At 38.1% G+C, this 25,563-nt stretch overlaps 1 protein-coding gene and 1 pseudogene across 1 annotated transcript in view; one reads left to right on the forward strand and one right to left on the reverse strand.

Moving 5' to 3' along the window:
• The window catches only part of XKR9 (XK related 9), a 92,297-nt gene that overhangs the window by 46,932 nt on the left and 19,802 nt on the right, over window positions 1-25,563 (forward strand). Inside the window, exons 3-4 of the mRNA XM_021688634.1 lie at window positions 2,939-3,018; window positions 8,764-9,313. Coding sequence (XP_021544309.1) covers window positions 9,042-9,313 — 272 coding nt within the window. The 5' untranslated portion in view covers window positions 2,939-3,018; window positions 8,764-9,041. The remainder of the gene's footprint in view (window positions 1-2,938; window positions 3,019-8,763; window positions 9,314-25,563) is intronic.
• Window positions 7,018-7,367, reverse strand: LOC110579090 (annotated as a pseudogene).

Genomic DNA, 25,563 nt, shown 5'->3' on the forward strand with positions numbered 1-25,563 from the left:
GGGGCGGGAGAGGAAAGCGCCGGCCGTGCTGGGGGCGGGGCCAGAGGTCACCTGACGTGGCCCGGGCTCCGTGGGCGGAGGCGGCGGGAGGGCGGGCGAGAGCGCGTGGCGGGAGGCGTCTTGAGGCGAGGTTGCATTCGTTTGGCCGAGCGCCGTCGCCTGTCACAGTCTGGTGTCTTCCCACAGGAATTTGTGGCGGAGTTCTTCCCAGTGGACGAGAGACATTTTAACCTGGGAAGTCTTGTGGAGCACAGGGCAGGCAGGTTTGGGGTTAGTTACGGAACACTAAATCCTGGGAAGGATGTCTTGTTTTTAGGCAATGGCGATGTGTGTGTGTGTATGTGTGTGTGTGTGTAGAAACCTGTTTTGTCTTTTATAATAAGTAGGGGCAACTAGTATTTCCTTAGTGCTTACCGCCATGCTAAGTGCTTTTTCTAAACACTCTCATTTAATCCTGGCAACAACATGAAGAGGAAGACACTCTTTTTATGTCTGTTTTACAAATGAAACACGGAGATTTGGAGACTTGGCCAGGTGACAGCTGTGTGAACCCAGCTCAGCGTCTGAAGCCTTGTTCCTAGCTGCCTTGCCCCAACACTTCTCTCCTTCTCGTTAGATTCAAGGAGCTTGCTGCTCCCTCCTTGTGCTTTGTTCCTGCCCAGAGACCTAGATCGGCCTTGAGGAGTTTCGTCCCTAAGATAGGAGTTATTTTCTCCACGAGGAGTCCTTTTCTAATGTGCTAAGCGTGGACTATCCCAGTATTACCCGTCCCTATTAAACAACAACAACAAAAACGATTTACAATTTACCTGAAGGAAATCCTATGATCCATTTCATTGAGTTAGGATAGTTGTCTGTAAGCTATCTCAAAAGAGATATAGGACATATCCACTGTCCCAACAAGTGAGAAATCTTTTTTTTTTTTTTTCAAAACAAGTCTTTTTCAAAACAAGTGAGAAATTGACACATACTTGTGGTTCTAAAATTTAGGAAACATATTTTAACACTTTTTTGCAGGTATTTCTGAAGAAAAGACTATTAATTTGTACAGTATTTATTTTACAAATCATTAGTTTAATATTCCAGATTTCTTGAAAGACACCTGTTTTATGTGTGACAAATTTTTTTGCCTTGTGTCTCAAAGATGTACTTTTTTTTTTTTCAAAGATGTACTTTTAATGGAAAAATGTTTCAAAAACCTTTGCTGAAAGGGCAATATGCCCTTTTAAAAATGTTTGGAAGAACCATCAAAATTCCCCACATCAGGCATTTTCAACTCCCAGTTTTATTTATTCGTAGCCATCACTTAATGGCTATTCAGCCAGGAAGCTACCCCCATTTTCCTTTTTAAAAAACCTTGTGCTGGAAAGTCAACAAACCTTTGAGAAGAGGGTGGAACAGTAATTTCTGGGACTTGTGGGCAGTTCCATTCTTTTATCCCTTGACTTTTTGTTTTAATGTAGAATTTCCCTTGTGGCTTCCATCTCTCTTTCTTTTAATTCATTGCCAAGCTCTTCATCTGCCAAATGGACCCAACAAATAATTTAAAACTTAAGTGACTTCAGTTGAGTCATACAAGGAGCTACCGACAGAAGAGGGGGAAGAGAGGTTGGGTAGTGAACTTGGCTTAAACAAATTGAAATTGGGATGATTGTGGGATATACTGGTAAAGAAATCGATAGACAGTTGGATATATATGGGTTGAGCTCAGAAGAGAGATCTAGGCTGCTAATACAAAATTGTCTTTGTGGATATGTTTAGTAATGTGACTTGAAGTTTAAGCTCTTCTCTAAGAAGTAAGAGGAAAGATTTTGGGCAACTCTCTTGGGTCCCCTCCCTCTTCGGGAGCTTTGTATTGCTCAATAAACTTTGCTGCCCACCAAACCCCCCCCCCCAAAAAGTAAAAAAAAACAACAAAACCAAACCCCAAAGATTTTATATTCTGTTCAGTTGTATTTATAATCATTTATCATCTACCTACAGTATGCACGGTATTATTGTAGACATATGGGGGGTGTTAAAATGATAGTTGGCTTTCTAGAGTCTTATAACCAGAAAGGAGACGTACATTATGTTATTTTAAAGTACATGTGAGTAAATCCTAGAGAAGTATAGCTGAAGTGATAGGATTGCAAGGAGGAAGGGGAGAATCAAATTAATTGGGAATATCTGGAAAAGCTTAAAGGTTGTGGGGTTTTGAGCTCACTCTTAAAGGACTGATAGAACTTGATCAGGTAGGTGGAGGTAGGAAGAGCATTCTAGACGATAAATAATCTTGAGAAAAGGCTTGGAAATAGAACAACTGTAGTATTTATTTTGGGAACAGAAACCAACAATCATGTCCTTGGGGCATAGGGTTTAAGAAGGTATACAGTTTGAAAAAGGTAGGTAGGATTAAGTTAAAAATACTTTGTAAATTATCAGAGTACTTCAAATGTAAGAATCTCTCTTTCCTTTTCAAACACTTGTTGTCTACTTGGATATGCAGTGAGGCAAATTGTATTTTCTTAAAACTTAAATTTTGAGGGGCGCCTGGGTGGCTCAGTCAGTTAAATATCTGCCTACGGCTCAGATCATGATCTCAGGGTCTTGGGATCGAGCCCCACGTCAGGCTCTCTGCTCAGCTGGGAGTCTGCTTCTCCCTCTCACTCTCCCTCTGCGCTCTCTCTCTCTCTCAAATAAATAAATAAAATGTTAAAAAAAAAACCTTAAATTTTGAATACAGTAAAACCTTGTAACCTAGTCAACCTATGAGAGGAGGAGAAGTTATTATTCTCCTAATGTGATAGTTATAAAGGGGTGTACTGTACTTGGAATGATACAAACTCTCTTATCACTAGATGAGAAAATCCCACATATGACTAACAGCTGATTTCAGTTTCATTTTAGTATTCGTTCTTAAAGGTTTACATGCCCTTTAATGATAACTTGTTTTCAGTGAAGAAGAAATAAAAGATTCCCAGGATGAAGATTTTCCAGAAGAGACTTTGAGTTAAAGAAGGCTTTTATACTTGACAAGTAAGTCTGTATTTTTTGTGTGTTGAATTTGGTTGACAAATGAAAGTTTGCTAGTTTTTACTACTTCAAACGTCTGCTTTATTACAAAGAGATCATGTACGGTGGACAAAGGTTATGTGTCTTGGTTGCCAGCCAGTTAGCCATGTAGCTGGGTTGACCTCTCAATGAAGCTGGATTGAAACTGTCCTATTAAGTCAGCAAGTGTCACAAATTCTTTATAAAGTGAAATTTTATAGGTATTATTATTTCTCCTAAGGTGATAATTGGAAGAGTGATTAACCGTAGGGATAGAGATGAACTAGCCTTCATACAAGTTACAGAACTATGTGGTTATTGAAAGAGGTGTGGGCCTTCTTTATGAGAGCTGCTATATTTATTTCCTTGCTGTGTAGTTTTCTTTCCGGTTGGCATTATGTTCTGCTTGACTAAATTAGGAATAGAGATGTTGCCACTTAGTCTATTGAATCTGATGTTTTGCTAATAATGGAATTTCCAAGTTTCTTAGAAATTATTTTTCTCATCTTGTAAATTTATTTCAAAACTGCTAGTGTTTTCCATATCCATGCCAGGTAAAGGAAATTCTCTTTTTGGGGAGAATGGTTAAGAAATATACACATGGAGTAGAGTGCTTAGGTATTATAGTCTGTAGTGTTAAGGAAATTATCTACATTAAAATCAGTTTATTTTTTTATTATTATTATTTTTTAAAGATTTTATTTATTTATTTGACAGAGAGAGCGCACAAGCAGGCAGAGCAACAGGCAGAGGGAGAGGGAGAAGCAGGATCCCTGCTGAGCAGAGAGACTGACATGGGGCTTGATTCCAGGATCTGGGATCATGACCTGAGCTGAAGGTAGTCGCTTAACCGGGTGAGCCACCCAGGGACCCCTAAAATCAGTTTACTCATTAGAGATAACTCATCTAAATACCCAATATCTCTAAGCCTCAGTGTTTTGCTCAATAATACCCTTCTCATAGAGATTTGTGAGGATTAAATAAAATGTATGTAAAACACTTCACACATAGTAAACACTCAGCAATGATAGCTACTGTTATTACTATCTATTTTTCCATTATATATGTGATGTTCTTTTCCCTCTCTAGATAGTGAAGCTTAAGAAATTATATTTTTTTAGAATGATATTAGAACAGGACTTGGATGCACATTAAACACATCCAGTATAACCATGGTAAGGAATTTGCCAATATTTTGTAGAACTTTCATTTCTGGAGGACATATTTGAAATGTAGTACATTTGATTTTCAAACTAGCTGTTCTTTATATCTGGAAAGCTTTTCCACATGATATCTACATGACTAATTTCATTACTTATATGCCATCCTCTCAGTGAGTCCTGTCCTGACCATTCAAGACCTGAGCTGAGATCAAGAGTCAGACACTTAACTGACTAAGCCACCCAGGTTCTCTCTGTCCTGAACATTCTAATTAAAATTGCAACTCATGATGTGCCTGTCTCTACTTCCAACTCCTAGGGTTGTTTTTTCCATAGCACTTATCACCTTCCAATATAATATTTTTTTTTTTTAAAGATTTATTTATTTATTTATTTATTTGAGAGAGAGAGAATGAGAGACAGAGAGCATGAGAGGGGGGAGGGTCAGAGGGAGAAGCAGACTCCCTGCCGAGCAGGGAGCCCGATGCGGGACTTGATCCAGGGACTCCAGGATCATGACCTGAGCCGAAGGCAATCGCTTAACCAACTGAGCCACCCAGGCGCCCCCAATATAATATTTAATTCACTTATTTTTATTGTTAATTGACTGTCTTTCTCTGTTCGGATGTAAGTTCCACAAGGGCAGGGATTTTTTTTTGTCTGTCATTTGATACATCCCCAAAGCCTAAAAACAGCACATGGTAAGTTCTAAGTAAGTATTTAATTCAATTGAACAGAGCCTTCTGATTAAATCTCATCCTCCTAAACTCCATGCTTATGTTGGGCATGATGTCTTTCATTTTTTTTTATTAACATATAATATGTTATTTGTTTCAGTGTATAGGTCTGTGATTCATCAGTCTTACACAATTCACAGTGCTCACCATAGCACATACCCTCCCCTATGTCCATCACCCAGCCACCCCATCCTGCCCACCCCCCTCCACTCCAGCAACCCTCAGTTTGTTTCCTGAGATTAAGTCTCTTATGGTTTGTCTCCCTCTCTGGTTTCGTCTTGTTTCATTTTTCCCTCCCTTCCCCTACGATCCTCTGTCTTGTTTCTCAAATTCCTCATATCAGTGAGATCATATGATAATTGTCTTTCTCTGATTGTGATGTCTTTCATTTTAAGATAAGAAACTTACCGCATGGAAATTCATGGCCTGCTAGATTGGGAAAACTCAGATTTTAAAATTATTTTTTTCCATCCTGTTGGCCACAGCATTCTTGTCAGGAAAAGTAGTGATAGTGAAATTTTTTTTTTTTCATTAAGAAGAGTGAAATACCTTTTAATATTATTTGGAAAACTTTTAAACAAAATACTTATAAGCGGTAAAATGACAAGAACAGTGTAAGCATTATGTTGTGTGAGTTTTCAGTAACACTGTCACCTCCTGGTTTTTAAAGTAATAAACATTCTTTATAGAACATGTAGGGTGTTAGTCTACTTGGGCTGCCACGACAGAATAACCGTAGACTGTGTGACTTAAACAACAGAGATATATTTTTTCACAGTTCTGGAGACTAGAAGTCCAACATCAAGGTGCCAGCAGGGTTGGTTTGTTGGAAGACCTCTCTCTTTGGGTTGCAGATGACTGCCCCCTAGCTCTCTTTGGGTTGCAGATGACTGCCTCCTAGCTGCATCCTCACGTAGACTCTCCTGTGTGTGTATGGGAGTGTGGGGTGTGGGGGAGGGAGGTCTTTGTTGTCACTTCTTTTTATAAGGATACCAGTCCTATCAGATTAGGGCCCTGTCTTTATTATTCCTTTTAATGTCAGTTACCTCCTTAGAGACCCATCTCAATACAGTCCATTGGTGGTTAGTACTTCAACATAAGAACTTTGGAGGGGGGGCGCCTGGGTGGCTCAGTCGTTAAACGCCTGCCTTCCGCTCAGGTCATGATCCTAGGGTCCTGGGATCGAGCCCCGCATCGGGTTCCCTGCTCGGCAGGAAGCCTGCTTCTCCCTCTCCCACTCGCCCTGCTTGTGTTCCCTCTCTCACTGTGTCTCTCTCTGTCAAATAAATAAATAAAATCTTTAAAAAAAAAAAAAAAGAACTTTGGAGGGAAACAATTCAGTTCACACATATAGAAAAAAATGAAGAAGAGGAAAAAAATTCATCTATAATACCATTAATTCCCCAGATAAAACTACTGTTAACATTTTTGTATTCCTCCAGTCATATTTCCTTTGTATTTTCAAAGCTTTGCAATCATACCATCATATTTTTTTTATTTAACATCCTTTAAAGTGAAGTCAAAGATTGCAAACTTAGATGCTTATAGGGATCAGGCAGGCCGGCAAGGTATGGTAATGGTAACTAACATTTATTGAGTTCTGTTGGCCAAGTACTTTTCTAGAGGTTTATATGTATTATATATATCATCTTTCTTAGTTTTCACAACAACCCTATGAGGTATATGCCATTATTATTTCCATATTTCAAGTGAAGGAAAATAAGGCATAGGGAAGTAAAAGAACATGTTTGAAGACACACAGCTAGTAGGTAGCTATAGTAGCATTGAGACTCAGCTGAAATGACTGCAATGGGGTGGCTGGCTACTGTGGTGAACTTGAGAGCTCATGCCCCACCTAGGAGGCATCCACTGCTCATGGAGGAATGTTAGTCTAGTGTAGCAGATCTTTCAGTTTTTTGATAGCAGTGAAAAATCTGTATTTTAATATGAAATATTGGCAATTAGGAAAATTAAAAAAACACTGTTGAATCAAACATTTTTTTTTAAGCTTTGAGACATTTTATTTTAAAAAGCTGGTACTCTTAAACATAAACTAATAGGAACTTAAAATTCATTGCACATTTACTTCATTTTTTAGCTTGACCTTGTGGTAAATCTTTAGCTTCATTGATTTTGGCTGCTATATAAGGAGATCCTTCCTTGTTTGGGTGATTAAAAAGCATAATTTGTAGAAGAGCAGCTCTTATTTTTCCTTTATTGGTAGTAGAGCTTACACCTGCTGTTCATGCTGCCTCTTGTTTTGGCATTTTGTGTTCAAACCCACCTCTGTAATAGCTGCCACTGAAGGCAGATTTTGGTAGACTTTGAAAACTTGTTTTTCTTGAAGCTCCATATGCTTCATGGCTTGCAAAACATAACAGCCTGCAAATCCTACAGTGGTAATGGTCAGTGCATTTGCTACCAGTGTACAGCTCATGGCTCTGGCTTGGCTTCCCTGCATCCAGAGAGTTTTATCCCAGCCCAGAGGCTGCAGCCACCAATTCCATGCCTCTACCAGAAAGCACCACTGGCAGGTACAAAGGGCCCAGACACAAACACCCCAGGAAATATGGGAACAGCTGCTATGTCAGGCAGATCTTGTATGTAGATTGCATTCAGCCCACATTTATAAAATAGAGGTCACTATAGTAATACCTGTCTCCTAAATTTGATGTAAGATTTAAATGGGGGTATTTTATGTATAAGGTTTAGTTTAATGCCTGGCACATAGTGCTAAGTAAATGTTAGCTAACACTTTGTCCAGTCTTTGAAATTCTTTAAAAGTATCATTTACTATTGTTTTTATTTTAAGAGACTGTGTAAGTAATATATGGGTACATGTCTTTTGTAAAAAATTCCAACAATATAAAAGAATAATTAATTACAAGATTGAAGTTGCATTTGCTTTCCACTCCCAACTTCCTTCCTCTCTCTGTATATAATTAAAAACCCATAAATGCTGTATTTATCCTTCTGGCACTTGTTTTTTTTTTTCATTTAATACATTTTGGAGATCTTCTGAGATCAGTTTATACAAAACTGCTTCATTCTTTTTAAAGGTTGTGTGGTGTATTCTTTACTATGGTGTACCATATTTTATTGAACGAGGTCTCATTTGTCATTTAGGTAGTTTTCAACTTTTTGCTATTATAAAGAAGGTTTTGCAAAGAGTATATATCTTTGTGCACATTTGTGACTATTTCTCTAGGCTTGATTCTTAGTTGGAATTGCTGAATCAAAACCATATTAAGTTAACTTTAGAGAATACACTTATGGTTACCAGAGGGGATGTGGTTGGGTGGGTGGGTGAAATATAGGTAAAGGAGATTGAGGAGTGCACTGGTGATGAGCACTGGGTGTTGTATGGAAGTGTTGAATCACTATATTGTACATCTGAAATTAATATCAAACTGTATGTAAACTAACTGGAATTAAAATAAAATTTAAAGACTATATTAAGAATTTTCACAGCTATTGCACCTTTGTTAATTGTTTTTTTAGTAGCTTGTAATATTCCATTTTGTGAATCTACCATTATTTACCAATTCCTTATGTCGACACAGATTGTTTCTAATTTTTTGCTGCTGTAGATGGACCTGTCATAAATATCTTTGTTAGTAGGTTATGGTTTTTAAAAGGTAAGTAGTCTGAGAGGAAGTTTTCAACTAATAAGTATATTACTGAGGCTTTACTCTCCCAAAACTATTATAAGAACTATATTTAGTGGTAATATATTATTTTTAGAAAAAGTAGAGGTTTGATAAAATCATGGCCTAGGGTTTTTAATATTATACTCAAGATTTTTAGAATCTTTTATATATGTTTCATTTTAGGTGTTGTCATCTGTAATGAAGATCATTGAAAAACAGAAGATTAACTAAAGTCTTGTAACATTGGACCTGGATAGGAGATTTAGAAAAGAAAATTAAAATTAGTCACTTTGGTTTTAGTGTTTCAATTTCATAATATTTATTCTTCTGAATAAGTTTAGGGAGTAGAAATTAAAATTCAGGGTTATAGTAGCAGATGCACTAATATTCTTTTTCTTTCTTTTTTTTTTTTTTTTGTATGAGAGAAGAAAGTAGATAACCAAGAACTATAGTGATTCATAATGAAATACAGTAAATTGAATTTTATGTTGTCAGTTCTTGGCATTATAATCTATATAACTGATTTAATTGTGGACATCTGGGTATCTGTCAGGTTTTTCTATGAAGGACAAAATGTTTTTGGTATTTTAACAGTAAGCTTTATGCTCTTTGGAACATTTGTGGTGCAGTGTTTTAGTTATTCTTGGTTCAAGGCTGATTTAAAGAAAGCAGGCCAAGAAAATCAGCATTGTTTTCTTCTACTTCATTGCTTGCAAGGAGGAGTTTTTACAAGGTAAGCATACACTTTTGATCATTAACATTATTTTTCTTTTATGCAAACAGAAACTATCTTTCTGTATTTGGGTAGTCAAATGTACGAAGTTCCCCTATTTGCGTGTAGCACAAAGGTTACTTGCTCTTCACTATCAGTGCTTATATGAGTCATTGCTGTACTGTTAGAATTTTCCAGGTTCATTGATAGATGTTTTAATTTACCTTGGGGCACCTGGGGGGCTGAGTTGGTTAAGCATCCAACTCTTGATTTTGGCTCAGGTCATGATCTCAGGGTTGTGGGATCCAGTCCTGCATTGGGCTTGGCTCAGTGTGAAGTCTGCTGCCCCCCCACCTCCCTGCCTTCCCCACTTGCACACGCACACACATGAGCTCTTGTGTGCTCTCTTTCTCTCAAATAATATCTTAAAGAATGTTTTTTTTAAATTTCAATTGAATTAATTAATATGTAGCGTATTATCAGTTTCAGAGGTAGAGTTCAGTGATTCATCAGTCTTATATAATACCCAGTGCTCATTACATCATGTGTTCTCCTTAATGTCCATCACCCCATAATCCTATTCCCCCACCCCCGCCCCCTCCAGCAACTCAGTTTGTTTCCTGTGGTTAAGATTCTCTTATGGTTTGTCTTCCTCTCTGACTTTGTGTTGTTTTATTCTTCCCTCCCTTCCCCCATGATCTTCTGTTTTTTTTCTCTCTCTTTTTTTTAAAGATTTTATTTATTTGACAGAGAGCGAGAGAATGAGTGAGAGAACACAAACAGGGGGAGCGGCAGGCAGAGAGAGAGGCAGAAGCAGGCTCCCTGCTGAGCAGGGAGCCCAATGTGGGACTCGGCCCCAGGACCCTGGGATCATGACCTGAGCTGAAGGCAGCCGCTTAACCGACTGAACCACCCAGCGCCCTGTTTTTTCTCTTAAATTGCAAATTTGAGTGAGATCATATAATTGTCTTTTCTGATTGACTTATTTTGCTTAGCATAATACCATCTAGTTTCATCCATGTCGTTGCAAATGGCAAGATTTCGTTTTTTTTTTTTTTTAAGATTTTATTTATTTATTTATTTGAGAGAGAGAGAGAAACAGCATGAGAGGGGAGAGGGTCAGAGGGAGAAGCAGGCCCCCTGCCAAGCTGGGAGCCTGAAGTGGGACTCGATCCCAGGACTCTGGGTTCATGACCTGAGCCGAAGGCAGTCGCTTAACCAACTGAGCCACCCAGGCACCCAAGATTTCGTTTTTTTTGATGGCTGCATAATATTCCATTGTGTATATATATATATATATATATATACACCACATCTTCTTCATTCATCTGTTGATGGACATCTTGGCTCTTTCCATGGTTTGGCTATTGTGGACATTGCTGCTATAAACATTGGGGTGCAGGTGTCCCTTTGAATTAAGTTACTTTTTCTGATATGTACTTACTTTTTGTGGGGGGGGGGAATGATTCATTTCTGTGTCTTATGAATCTTTTATCTTCTATTTTATATTCCAAATCTGATTATGTAAATGTAGTTTATCACTTGCAACTCTGATAGAGCACTTAATTTTTTAAGTTACTTATACCATTGATTTAACTAGAGAAATTTTTACTGTAATAATGCAGTAGCCATGTGGTTAATTAGGTACAGAATCATATGCAGAACTAAAAATAACCTTAAGAATCATTTTGTTCAGGGATGCCTGCATGGCTCAGTCAGTTAAGCGTCTGCCTTCGGCTCAGGTTATGATCCCAGAGTCCTGGATCGAGTCCCACGTTGGGCACCTTGCTCAGCAGGGAGCCTGCTTCTCCCTCTGCCTGCTGCTCCCCCTGCTTGTGTGCTCTCTCCCTCTCTCTCTGACAAATAAATAAAATCTTAAAAAGAATTATCTTGTTCAAAACCTTATTTTATAGTTAAGCTAGGAATCTAGGTCCTGAGAATTCTATGATTTTCCATATGTCGAATTTCATCGACTTTTTCATTATTAAGGCATTTAATTCTATTAAAAACAATATATATTATAAATAAAGGGAAAAATAAAGACAAATATTAATGGGATAACCTATTGTTTTGTTACAGTCAGATTTTGAATTTGGGCTATTTTAACCGCCATCTTTCTTGAGAGGTATTTTAGAGACTATAGAATTCTAATGAGTAGTTATTTTGTCTCTGCATATTATATTCTCTTGGTTTCCATTGTTGATTTTCAGTGATTAGATATCAGTCTTACTGCTGTTCTTTTACTTTATTTTTTTTAATTTAAAAATTTTTATTTTTTTAAAAGGTTATTTGAGAAAGAGTGTGAGAGAGAATGAGAGATCATGAGCAAGGGGGAAAGGCAGAGGGAGAAGCAGACTCCCACCTGAGCAGGGAGCCTGATGTGGGACTTGGCCCCAGGACCCTGGGATCATGACCTGAGCGGAAGGCAGACGCTTAACCAACTGAGCACCCAGGTGCCTACTGCTCTTCTTTTAAAATTATTTTATCTTTTTTTTTTTTTTTTTTACTCTGGTTGCTTTTAGGATTTTTTCTTTATATTTGGGTTTCTACAGTTTCTGAATATCTAGGTGTAGATTTATTTTTCTTGCTTGGGATTTGCTGGTCTTCTTAATTCTGTGGATTATTATCTTCCATCAGTTCTGCACAATTCTCAGCCATTATCTTTTCTAATGTTTTCTTTACTACATTTCCTTCTGGGACTCCAAGCAAATATAAGTTAGATCTCACACTATCTAACATGAATGTTGCATGTTAGATGTTTTGAATTTTTATTTTTTGACTCTCTGTGGTACATTCTGTGAAAGTTTTTCATGACTTTTTTTTTTATTTCACTAGTACTTTCTTTCACTGTGGCCAAAATGTTATTACATCATACCACTGAGTTTTATTTTATTTTTTAATTTTTATTTTATTTTATTATTTTTTAATTTAAATTCAAGTTAGTTAACATATAGTATAGTATTGGTTTCAGGAGTAGAATTTAGTGATTCATCACTTACATATAACACCTAGTGCTCATCACAAAAATGCCCTCCTAATACCCATCACCCATTTAACCCATTCCCTCACCCACCTCCTCTGCAGCAACCCTCAGTTTGTTCTCTATAGTTAAGAGTCATTTATGGTTTGCCTCCCTCTCTATTTTTATCTTATTTTTCCTTCCCTTCCCCTATGTTCATTTGTTTGGTTTCTTAAATTCCACATGTGAGTGAAATCATATAATATTTGTCTTTCTCTTACTTATTTCACTTAGCATAATACACTCTAGTTCCATCCATGGCACTGAAAATGGCAAGATTTCATTCTTTTTGATGGCTAAGTAATATTCCATTATATATGTATATATATACACACACACAATGGAATATTTTTTATATATATGTGTATATACACACACACACACACACACACACTTCTTTACCCATTCATCAGTTGATGGCCATTTGGGCTCTTTCCCTAATTTGGCTATTGTTGATAGTGCTGCTATAAACATTGTGGTGCATGTTCCCCTTTGACTCAGCATTTTTGTATCTTTGGGTAAAAACCTACTAGTGTAATTGGTGGGTTGTAGGGTAGTTCCATTTTTACCTTTTTGAGGAACTTTCATACTATTTTCCAGAGTAGCTGCACCAGTTTGCGTTCCCACCAACAGTGCGAAAGTGTTCCCCTTTCTCCGCATCTTTGCCAAGATCTGTTGTTTTCTGATTTATTAATTTTAGCCATTCTGACCTGTGTGAGGTTGTATCTCATTGTGGTTAATCACTTAATGAGAAGTGATGTTGAGCATTTTTTCATGTGTCTGTTGGCTATTTGTATGTCTTCTTTGGAGAAATGTTTGTTCATGTCTTCTGCCCATTTCTTAACTAGATTATTTTTTGGGTGTTGATTTTGATGAGTTCTTCATAGATCCTGGATATTGGCCCATTATCAGATATGTCATTTGCAAATCTCTCATTCCGTTGATTGCCTTTTAGTTTTTTGAGTGTTTCCTTCACTGTGCAGACACTTTTTATCTTGATGAGGTCTCAGTAATTCATTTTTGCTTTGCTTTTGCTTCCCTTGGCTCCAGAGATGTGCTAGTAAGAAGTTGCTGCAGTCAAGGACATAGAGGTTGCTGCCTGTTTTCTCCTCTAGGATTTTGATGGTTTCCTGTCTTACATTTAGGTCTTTCATCCATTTTGAATTTATTTTTGTATTTGGTGTAAGAAAATGGTCCAGTTTCTTTCTTCTGCATGTAGCTGTCCAGTTTTCCCAATACCATTTGTTGAAGAGATGGGTCTTTTTTTCTATTGGACATTTCTTTCCTGCTTTGTTGAAGATTAGTTGGCCATATAGTTGGGGGTCCATTTCTGGGTTCTCTATTCTGTTCCATTGATCTCTGTGTCTGTTTTTGTGCCAGTACCATACTGTCTTGATGATTACAGTTTTGTAATACAGCTGGAAGTCTGGGATTGTGATGCTTCCTGTTTTTCTTTTCTTTTTTCAACATTACTTTAGCGATTTGGGGTCTTTTCTGGTTCCATACAAATTTTAGGTTTGTTCTGGTTCTGTGAAAAATGCTGGTGTTATTTTGATCAGGATTGCTTTGAATATGTAGATTGCTTTCAGTAGTATAGACATTTTAATGATATTTGTTCTTCCATTCCAGGAGCATGGAATGTTTTTCCATTTCTTCGTGTCTTCAATTTCTTTCATAAGTATTCTTTAGTTTTCAACATACAGATCTTTTACTCTTTTGGTTAGGTTTATTCCTAGGTATCTTACGGTTTTTGGTGCAATTGTAAATGGGATTGATTCCTTGATTTCTCTTTCTGCTGCTTCATTATTGGTGTATGGAAATGCAACAGATTTCTGTATATTGATTTTATATCCTGCAACTTTGCTGAATTCATATATCAGTTCTAGCATGTTTTCTTTTGGATTTTCTACATAGAGTATCATGTCATCTGCGAAGAATGGAAGTTTTACTTCTTCCTTGCTGATCTGGATGCCTTTTATTTCTTTCTGTTGTCTGATTGCTGAGGCTAGGACTTCTAGTGCAATACTGAACAACAGTGGTGAGAGTGGACATCCCTATCGTGTTCCTGACCTTAGGGGAAATGCTCTCAGTTTTTCCCCATTGAGGATGATATTAGCTGTGGTTCTTTCTTTCCTTCCTTTCTTTTTTTTTTTTTTTTTTAATATTTTATTTATCCATTTGAGAGAGACAGAGAGAGAGAGAGAGAGCATGAGCAGGGGGAGGAGCAGGGGGAGGGGCAGAGGGAGAAGCAGACTCCCTGCTGAGCAGGGAGCCCTATGTAGGACTCAGTCCCAGGACCCCAGGATCATGACCTGAGCCAAAGGCAGACACCCAAGTGACTGAGCCACCCAGGCGCCCATAGCTGTGGGTTTTTCATATATGGCTTTTATGATGTTGAGGTATATTCCTTCTATCCCTACTTTCTTTTTTTTTTTTTTAAAGATTTTATTTGTTTATTTGACAGAGAGAGACACAGCGAGAGAGGGAACACAAGCAGGGGGAGTGGAAGAGGGAAAAGTAGGCTTCCCGTGGAGCAGGGAGCCCGATGCGGGGCTTGGTCCCAGGACCCTGGGATCATGACCTGAGCCAAAGGCAGACGCTTAATGACTGAGCCACCCAGGCGCCCCCTATCCCTACTTTCTTGAGGGTTTTTATCAAGAAAGGATGCTGTGTTTTGTCAGATGTTTTTTCTGCATCTATTGAGAAAGGATCATATGGTTCTTATCCTTCCTTTTATTAATGTGGTGTGTCATGTTGATTGATTTGTGGATATTGAACCATGCTGCAGCCCAGGAATAAATCCCTGTTGATCATGGTGAATAATCCTTTTAATGTACTGTTGGATTCGATTAGCTAATATCTTGTTGAGAATTTTTGCATCCATGTTCATCTGGGATATTGTTCTGTAATTCTCCTTTTTAGTGGGGTCTTTGGTCTTGGAAGCAAGATAATACTAGCCTCAGAGAATGAGTTTGGAAGTTTTCCTTCCATTTTTATCTTTTGGAATAGCTTGAGAAGAATAGGTGTTAGTTCTTTAAATGTTTGGTAGAATTCCCCTGGGAAGCCATCCAGCCCTGGACTCTTGTTTGTTGGGAAATTTTTGATTGCTGACCCAATTTCTTTACTGGTTATGGGTCTGTTCAAATTTTCTATTTCTTCCTGTTTCAGTTTTGATAGTTTATATATTTCTAGGAATTTATCCATTTCTTCCAGATTGCCCAATTTGTTGGCATATAATTGCTCATAAAATTCTCCTATAATAATTGTATTTCTTTTGGGTGCCTGGGTGGCTCAGTCGTTAAGCATCTGCCTTCGGCTCAGGTCATGATCCCAGGGTCCTGGGATTGAGTCCCACATTGGGCTCCCTGCTCGGCAGGAAGCCTGCTTCTCCCTCTCCCACTCCCCCTGCTTGTGTTCCTGCTCTCGCTATCTCTCTCTCTGTCAAATAAATAAATAAAAATCTTAAAAAAAAAAAAACTTAAAAAAAATAATTGTATTTTTTTTATGACACATAATCTTATTTTTATTTATTTATTTATTTATTTATTTATTTATTTATTTATATTCTTATGTTAATCCCCATACATTACATCATTAGTTTTAGATGAAGTGTTCCATGATTCATTGTTTTTGCATAACACCCAGTGCTCCATGCAGAATGTGCCCTCCTCAATACCCACCACCAGGCTAACCCATCCTCCCACCCCCCTCCCCTCTAGAACCCTCAGTTTGTTTTTCAGAGTCCATCGTCTCTCATGGTTCGTCTACCCCTCCGATTTCCCCCGCTTCATTCTTCCCCTCCCGCTACCTTCTTGTTCTTCTTGTTCTTTTTTTTTTTCTAAACATATATTGCATTATTTGTTTCAGAGGTACAGATCTGAGATTCAACAGTCTTGCACAATTCACAGCGCTTACCAGAGCACATACCCTCCCCAGTGTCTATCACCCAGTCACCCCATCCTTCCCACCCCACCCCCCACTCCAGCAACCCTCAGTTTGTTTCCTGCAATTAAGAATTCCTCATATCAGTGAGATCATATGATACATGTCTTTCTCTGTTTGACTTATTTCACTCAACATAATACCCTCCAGTTCCATCCACGTCGTTGCAAATGGCAAGATCTCATTCCTTTTGATGGCTGCATAATATTCCACTGTATATATATACCACATCTTCTTTATCCATTCATCTGTTGATGGACATCTTGGCTCTTTCCACAGTTTGGCTAGTGTGGACATTGCTGCTATAAACATCAGGGTGCACGTACCTTTCGGATCCCTACTTTTGTATCTTTTGGGTAAATACCCAGTAGTGCAATTGCTGGATCATATGGTAGCTCTATTTTCAAATTTTGAGGAACCTCCATACTGTTTTCCAGAGTGGCTGCACCAGCTTGCATTCCCACCAACAGTGTAGGAGGGTTCCCTTTTCTCCGCATCCCCGCCAACATCTGTCGTTTCCTGACTTGTTAATTTTAGCCATTCTGACTGGTGTGAGGTGATATCTCATTGAGGTTTTGATTTGGATTTCCCTGATGCCGAGCGATATTGAGCACTTTTTCATGTGTCTGTTGGCCATTTGGATGTCTTCTTTGGAAAAATGTCTGTTCATGTCTTCTGCCCATTTCTTGATTGGATTCTTTGTTCTTTGGGTGTTGAGTTTGATGAGTTCTTTATAGATTTTGGATACTAGCCCTTTATCTGATCTGTCATTTGCAAATATCTTCTCCCATTCTGTCGGTTGTCTTTTGGTTTTGTTGACTGTTTGCTTTGCAAAAGCTTTTTATCTTGATGAAGTCCCAATAGTTTATTTTTGCCCTTGCTTCCCTTGCCTTTGGCGATGTTTCTAGGAAGAAGTTGCTTCGGCTGAGGTCAAAGAGGTTGCTGCCTGTGTTCTCCTTTAGGATTTTGATGGACTCCTGTTTCACATTGAGGTCTTTCAACCATTTGGAGTCTATTTTTGTGTGTGGTGTAAGGAAATGGTCCAGTTTTATTCTTCTGCATGTGGCTATCCAATTTTCCCAACACCATTTGTTGAAGAGACTGTCTTTGTTCCATTGGACATTCTTTCCTGCTTTGTCAAAGATGAGTTGACCATAGAGTTGAGGGTCCATTTCTGGGCTCTCTATTCTGTTCCATTGACCTATGTGTCTGTTTTTGTGCCAGTACCATGCTATCTTGATGATGACAGCTTTGTAATAGAGCTGGAAGTCTGGAATTGTGATGCTGCCGGCTTTGCTTTTCTTTTTCAACATTCCTCTGGCTATGCGGGGTCTTTTCTGGTTCCATACAAATTTTAGGATTATTTGTTCCATTTCTTTGAAAAAAGTGGATGGTATTTTGATGGGGATTGCATTAAATGTGTAGATTGCTCTAGGAAGCATTGACATCTTCACAATATTTGTTCTTCCAATCCATGAGCATGGAACATTTTTCCATTTCTTTGTGTCTTCCTCAATTTCTTTCATGAGTATTTTATAGTTTTCCGAGTACAGATCCTTTGTCTCTTTGGTTAGATTTATTCCTAGGTATCTTATGGTTTTGGGTGCAATTGTAAATGGGATCGACTCCTGAATTTCTCTTTCTTCTGTCTTGTTGTTGGTGTATAGGAATGCCACTGACTTCTGTGCATTGATTTTATATCCTGCCACTTTACTGAATTCCTGTATGAGTTCTAGCAGTTTTGGGGTGGAGTCTTTTGGGTTTTCCACATAAAGTATCATATCATCTGCAAAGAGTGAGAGTTTGACTTCTTCTTTGCCGATTTGGATGCCTTTTATTTCTTTTTGTTGTCTGATTGCTGTGGCTAGGACTTCCAATACTATGTTGAATAGCAGTGGTGACAGTGGACATCCCTGCCGCGTTCCTGACCTTAGGGGGAAAGCTCTCAGTTTTTCCCCATTGAGAATGATATTCACTATAGGTTTTTCATAGATGGCTTTTATGATATTGAGGTATGTACCCTCTATGCCTATGCTCTGAAGAGTTTTGATCAAGAAAGGATGCTGTACTTTGTCAAAAGCTTTTTCTGCACCTATTGAGAGGATCATATGATTCTTGTTCTTTCTTTTGTTAATGTATTATATCACATTGATTGATTTGCGGTTGTTGAACCAACCTTGCAGCCCAGGGATAAATCCCACTTGGTCGTGGTGAATAATCCTTTTAATGTACTGTTGGATCCTATTGGCTAGTATTTTGGTGAGAATTTTTGCATCCATGTTCATCAGGGATATTGGTCTGTAATTCTCTTTGATGGGGTCTTTCTCTGGTTTTGGGATCAAGGTAATGCTGGCTTCATAAAATGAGTTTGGAAGTTTTCCTTCCATTTCTATTTTTTGGAACAGTTTCAGAAGAATAGGTATTAATTCTTCTTTAAATGTTTGGTAGAATTCCCCTGGGAAGCCATCTGGCCCTGGGCTTTTGTTTTTTGGGAGATTTTTGATGACTGCTTCAATTTCCTTAGTGGTTATAGGTCTGTTCAGGTTTTCTATTTCTTCCTGGTTCAGTTTTGGTAGTTGACACATCTCTAGGAATGCATCCATTTCTTCCAGGTTATCTAATTTGCTGGCATAGAGTTGCTCATAATATGTTCTTATAATTGTTTGTATTTCTTTGGTGTTGGTTGTGATCTCTCCTCTTTCATTCCTGATTTTGTTGATTTGGGTCATTTCTCTTTTCTTTTGGATAAGTCTGGCCAGGGGTTTATCAATCTTGTTAATTCTTTCAAAGAACCAGCTCCTAGTTTCGTTGATCTGTTCTACTGTTCTTTTGGTTTCTATTTCATTGATTTCTGCTCTGATCTTTATTATTTCTCTTCTCCTGCTGGGTTTAGGCTTGATTTGCTGTTCTTTCTCCAGCTCCTTTAGGTGTAGGGTTAGGTTGTGTACTTGAGACCTTTCTTGTTTCTTGAGAAAGGCTTGTATTGCTATATACTTTCCTCTTAGGACTGCCTTTGCTGCATCCCAAAGATTTTGAATAGTTGTGTTTTCATTTTCATTGGTTTCCATGTATTTTTTTAATTCTTCTTTAATTTCCTGGTTGACCCATTCATTCTTCAGTAGGATGCTCTTTAGCCTCCACGTATTTGAGTTCTTTCCGACTTTCCTCTTGTGATTGAGTTCTAGTTTCAAAGCATTGTGGTCTGAAAATATGCAGGAATGATCCCAATCTTTTGGTACCGGTTGACACCTGATTTATGACCTAGGATGTGATCTATTCTGGAGAATGTTCCATGGGGACTAGAGAAGAATGTGTATTCCGTTGCTTTGGGATGGAATGTTCTGAATATTTCTGTGAAGTCCATTTGGTCCAGTGTGTCATTTAAAGTCTTTATTTCCTTGTTGATCTTTTGCTTAGATGATCTGTCCATTTCAGTGAGGGGGGTGTTAAAGTCCCCCACTATTATTGTATTGTTGTCGATGTGTTTCTTTGCTTTTGTTATTAATTGCCTTATATAATTGGCTGCTCCCACGTTAGGGGCATAGATATTTACAATTGTTAGATCTTCTTGTTGGATAGATCCTTTAAGTAGGATATAATGTCCTTCCTATCTCTTATTACAGTCTTTGGTTTAAAATCTAATTTGTCTGATATAAGGATTGCCACCCCAGGTTTCTTTTGGTGTCCATTAGCATGGTAAATGGTTTTCCACCCCCTCACTTTCAATCTGGGGGTGTCTTTGGTTCTAAAATGAGTCTCTTGCAGACAGCATATTGATGGGTCTTGTTTTTTAATCCAGTCTGATAGCCTGTGTCTTTTGATTGGGGCATTTAGACCATTTACATTCAGAGTAACTATTGAAAGATAGGAATTTAGTGCCATTGTATTGCCTGTAAGGTGACTGTTACTGTATATTGTCTGTGTTCCTTTCTGGTCTATGTTGCTTTTAGGGTCTCTCTTTGCTTAGAGGACCCCTTTCAAGATTTCCTGTAGGGCTGGTTTGTGTTTGCAAATTCCTTTAGTTTTTGTTTGTCCTGGAAGCTTTTTATCTCTCCTTCAATTTTCAATGACAGCCTAGCTGGATATAGTATTCTTCGCTGCATATTTTCCTCATTTAGTTCTCTGAATATATCCTGCCAGTCCTTTCTGGCCTGCCAGGTCTCTGTGGATAGGTCTGTTGCCAATCTAATGTTTCTACCCTTGTAGGTTACATATCTCTTCTCCCGAGCTGCTTTCAGGACTTTCTCTTTGTCTATGAGACTCGTAAGTTTTACTATTAGATGTCGGGGTGTTGACCTATTTTTATTGATTTTGAGAGGGGTTCTCTGTGCTTCCTGGATTTTGATGCCTGTTTCCTTCCCCAAATTAGGGAAGTTCTCTGCTATAATTTGCTCCATTATACCTTCTGCCCCTCTCTCTCTTTCTTCTTCTTCTGGGATCCCAATTATTCTAATGTTGTTTCGTCTTATGGTATCGCTTATCTCTCGAATTCTGCCCTCATGATCCGGTAGTTGTTTATCTCTCTTTTTCTCAGCTTCTTTATTTTCCATCATTTGGTCTTCTATATTACTGATTCTTTCTTCTGCCTCATTTATCCTAGCAGTTAGCGCCCCCATTTTTGATTGCACCTCATTAATAGCCTTTTTGATTTCTACGTGGTTAGATTTTAGTTCTTTTACTTCTCCAGAAAAGGTTTCTATAATAACTTCCATATTTTTTTCAAGCCCAGCTAGTATCTTTAAAGTGATGATTCTGAACTCTAGATCTGACATCGTACTAATGTCCGTATTGAGTAGGTCCCTGGCAGTCGGCACTACCTCTTGTTCTTTTTGTTGAGGTGATTTTTTCCATCTTGTCATTTTGTGCAGAGGAGAATAGATTAATGAGAGAACAAAATGCTAGCAGAGTAACAATGTCCCCAGAAAATATACTCTAAACAAATCAGAAAAGACCTGAAGCAGTGGAAAAAGAAATGGAAAGAGAGAAAAAAGAAAAAGAAAAAAAAGAAAAAGAAAAAGATAAAAACAAAAACAAACAAAACAAAACAACAGCAACAACAAAAAAACCAGAATGTGATCAAATATGATCAGGCTGGTATATAGATCAGTGCCACACACTAGATTTTGGGTGTACTTTGGTCTTTTAGAAGAAAGTGCCTCCCAAAATTTTAAAGAAAGAAAAACTTATATATGTACAAAAATAAGGGTTGATATGATGAAGGGATGGAATATGACTATAAAGATGGAAATTATAAAAAATTTTATAAAGGGAATTGATAAGTTTTTTGAAAAAAAAGAAGAGGATTTAAAAAAGAAAAAAAAAAGGGAGAGAATGTGATCAGGCAGGGGAATAGAAAAAACCATATACTAGAGATTTAGGGTATATTTTAATCTATTAGAAGAATCTATCTCAAAATTTTAAAGAGAGAACAACTTATATATATATGCCAAAAATACGGGTAACTACTATGAAGGGATAGAATATGACTCTAAAAATGAAAAATAAAAATGTTTTTTTAAAAAAAAGGGATTGATAAGATGTTGGTTGAAAAAGGGAAAAAGAAAAATTCAAAAAAAAAACCAGTTAAAAAAAAAATTAACTTTGAAAGACTAAAGGATCATGGTAAAAAAGCCATGAATTCTATGTGCAGTATTCCCCCTAGTGCTGGAGTTCTGCCGTTCTCATTGATTGGTAAACTTGGTCTTGGCTGGCTGTTCTCGCTGATCTTCTGGGGAGGGGCCTGTTGCCGTGGTTTCCAAATGTCTCTGCCGGAGGCGGAATTGCCCCGCCCTTGCCCCCTCCCGGCTAAGTAATCTGCTCGGCTTTGCTCTCTGGGGCTTTTGTTCCCTGCGAGCTTTCCGTACAGCTTTGGAGGCGGAGAGTGAAAATGGCGGCCTCCCAATCTCCGCCCCGGAGGAGCCGAGAACTCAGGGCCCCGCTCCTCAGTGCGCCCCAGAGAAAAGCCGTCAGTCACTCCCGTCTCCCCGGTCTCCGGCCGCACTCCGTGCTCACCCTGCCTGTGACCGTGCGTTTCTATCTCTGGCACCCGACCCCTGGTGGAGTCTCCAAACCCAGCAGATCCCTGCAGTGCACTCCTGCGTGGCTCCTCCCGGGGGAGGAAGGGGAGTCTCCCCGGATCTGCCGCTTGTTGGGTTCCTGCTGGAGGAGCAGTGGCCCTCTGTGCCGCGGATCACGGTTTATAGCAACCCTGAGCTGAGAGCCCGCGCCTGGCCTCCGCCTCTGCAGCCGGCTTCCCTGCTCTGATACCTGGGAGCTCTGCCACACCCAGGCACCCCCGGTCTTTCTGTGACTCCGAGGGTCCTGAGACCACACTGTCCCGGAGGGTTCCACCCCCCGCTTAGCCACCAGAGTGACGTCCCTCAGCGGAGCAGACTTCTAAAAGTTCCGATTTTGTGCTCCGCGGTTCTATCACTTGCCAGAAGCGGCCGACGGAGGCCCCTCCCCCGCCGTCTATCCTCCCGAATATCGCCTCGGATTCACTTCTCCGCACGTCCTACCTTCCAGAAAGTGGTCGCTTTTCTGATGAGAGAGTTGTTGCTCTTCTTTTCTTCGATCTCCTGTTGAGTTTGTAGGTGTTCAGAATGGTTTGATCCCTATCCAGCTGAATTCCTGAGAGGAGACGAAATCCAGGTCTCCTACTCCTCCGCCATCTTGCTCCGCCCCCTAATAATTGTATTTCTGTGGTGTTGGTTGTGATCTCTCCTCTTTCATTTGTGATTTTATTTACTTGGGTCCTTTATCTTTTCTTTTTGATAAGTCTGGCTATGCATTTATCAATTTTGTTAATTCTTTCAATGAACCAGCTCCTGGTTTCATTGATCTGTTCTATTGTTTTTTTGAAACCTGGGATTGTGGTGCCTCCAACTTTGTTCTTTCTTAAGATTGCTTTGGCTATTGAGGAGCCTTTGTGGTTCCATACACATTTTAGGATTATTTGTTTTAGTTCTGTGAAAAATATTGTTGGTATTTTGATAGGGATTGCACTGAATCTTTAGATTGCTTGGGTAATATGGACATTTTAACAATATTTGTTCTTTCAGTCCACAAGCATGGAATATCTTTCCATTGTGTTTTCTTCAATGTCTTACAGTTTTTAGAGTAAAGGTTAAATTCACCTCCTTGGCTAAATTTTATTTAGGTACTTTATTCTGTTTGATGCAGTTGTAAATGGGATTTTTTTTAAAAAATTACTCTTCCTGCTAGTTTGTTGTTAGTGTGTAGAAATGCAACACATTTCTGTATGTTGATTTTGTATCCTGCAACTTTACTGAATTCATTTATTGGTTCTCATAGTTTTTTTGTGGCGTCTTTAGGGTTTTTATATATAATATCATGTCATCTGCAAGTAGTGACAGTTTTACTTTTTTCTTACCAATCTGGATGCCTTTTACTTCTTTTTTCTTGTCTCGTTGCTGTGGCTAGGACTTCTGGTAATATGTTGAATAGAAGTGATGAGAGTGGATATCTTGTCTTGTTCCTGATCTTAGAGGAAAAGCTCTCAGTTTTTCACTATTGAGTATGATGTTAGCTTTGGGTTTGTCATATATGGTTTTCATTATGTTGAGGTATGTTCCCTTTATGCCCACTTTGTTAGAGTTTTTATCATGAATGGATGTTGTACTTTGTCAAATGCTCTTTCTGCATCTTTTGAGATGATTATGATTTCATTCTTCATTTATACTTGTTTTTACATTTTTATTATTATTTTTTAAAGATTTTATTTATTTATTTGACAGAGAGACAGTGAGAGAGGGAACACAAGCAGGGGTAGAGGGAGAGGGAGAAGCAGGCTTCCCCCCGAGCAAGGAGCCTGACGTGGGGCTCGATCCCAGGCCCCCGGGATCATGACCTGAGCCAAAGGCAGATGCTTAACAGACTGAGCCACCCAGGAGTCCCTAAATAAAATTAAAAAAAAAATATTTATTCCTTTTATTTTTTTTTGTCTTACCTCATTCTCTCTCTCTAGGTCTTCCAGTAAAATGTTGAAGAGATGTGATGACAGTGACATTTTTAGTTTGTTCCTGATCTCAGGGATAAAGTGTTGAATGTTTTACCATTAAGTTTGATGTGACCTGTAGGGTCACATCACATTTCTTCCATACTTGTTTGAAAAAATGAATTGGATGGAGTTAACATGTAGATTTTTGAGAACAAATTAGATTTCTTTGATACAGATCTATTCAGATTTTCTGTTTGATTTTTTGTCAGTATTAGTAAGTTGTGTTTTTCAGGAAATTTTTTCATTTTGTCAAAGTTGTTCAGTTTATTGGTATAAAGTTGTTCCTGATATTCCCTTGTTATAGTTTTGATCTCTATAGGATCTTTAGTGATGCCACCTTTTTTATTCTTGATATTGGCATTTTGTATTCTCTAACCTTCTTTCTCCTCCCTACTCCTCAGCAATCTTGTTTGAGGTTTATCAATTTCTTCTTAAGCCTTTTCAAAGAACCAAATTTTGGCTTTGTTAATTTTTTTCTATTCCTTGTCTCTTATTTCATTTTTTGCTTTTATCTGTATTTTCTTCTTTCTATATACTTAGAGCTTACTTTCTTTTTTCTACTTCATTTCTATGGAAACCTATATTATTACTATTAACCCTTCCTTCTTTTCTAATAAAAGCATTTAAGCTATAAAAATTTTCCAAACCCTTGAATTAGCTATATTCCAGACATTTTGATATGTTGTGTTTTTAAATAAACACAATGATGTAAAAATACAACATATCATTATCCATCAGTTCAAAAAATGGCTGTTCCTTCTTTGTGATTTCATCTTATACCCAAGTGTTAGGGTGTATTTAAAAAATTTTTCAGGTGTTCACGTCTTTTGTAGATATTTTGATATTGATCTCTAATTAATTCCGTTATGATCAGCTAACATACTTTTAACATTTCAATCTCTTGTCATTTATTTTGGTTCATTTTATTGCCCAACATATGGTCCATCTTTATGATTTCATATATAATTGAAATATATGTGTTCTGTGGTTGTTTGTTGTAGCATTCTATAAATGAAATTTAGTAAATGTAGTTGATAGTGTCATATAGAGATTTTACATTCTTAATGATTTTTTGCTCTGTAATTTAGTTATGTTGGAACAACTGGGTAGCAATTTGGGGGAAAAAAGCCTATGTAAATTATAATTGGACCTTCATATGAAAGTCAGGCTTAGCCCATACCCTAGCATAGCACATGATCTTGAAAAGGGTTTAGCCTATTCTGTGATGAAGGTGAAATCTTTAGAAATAGCTTGATAGAAACATAGAGTTGGGTATTGGGAAAACTTTAA

The sequence above is a fragment of the Neomonachus schauinslandi genome, chromosome 4 (assembly GCF_002201575.2).
Source record: "Neomonachus schauinslandi chromosome 4, ASM220157v2, whole genome shotgun sequence".
NCBI classification, from domain to species: Eukaryota; Metazoa; Chordata; class Mammalia; order Carnivora; family Phocidae; genus Neomonachus; species Neomonachus schauinslandi.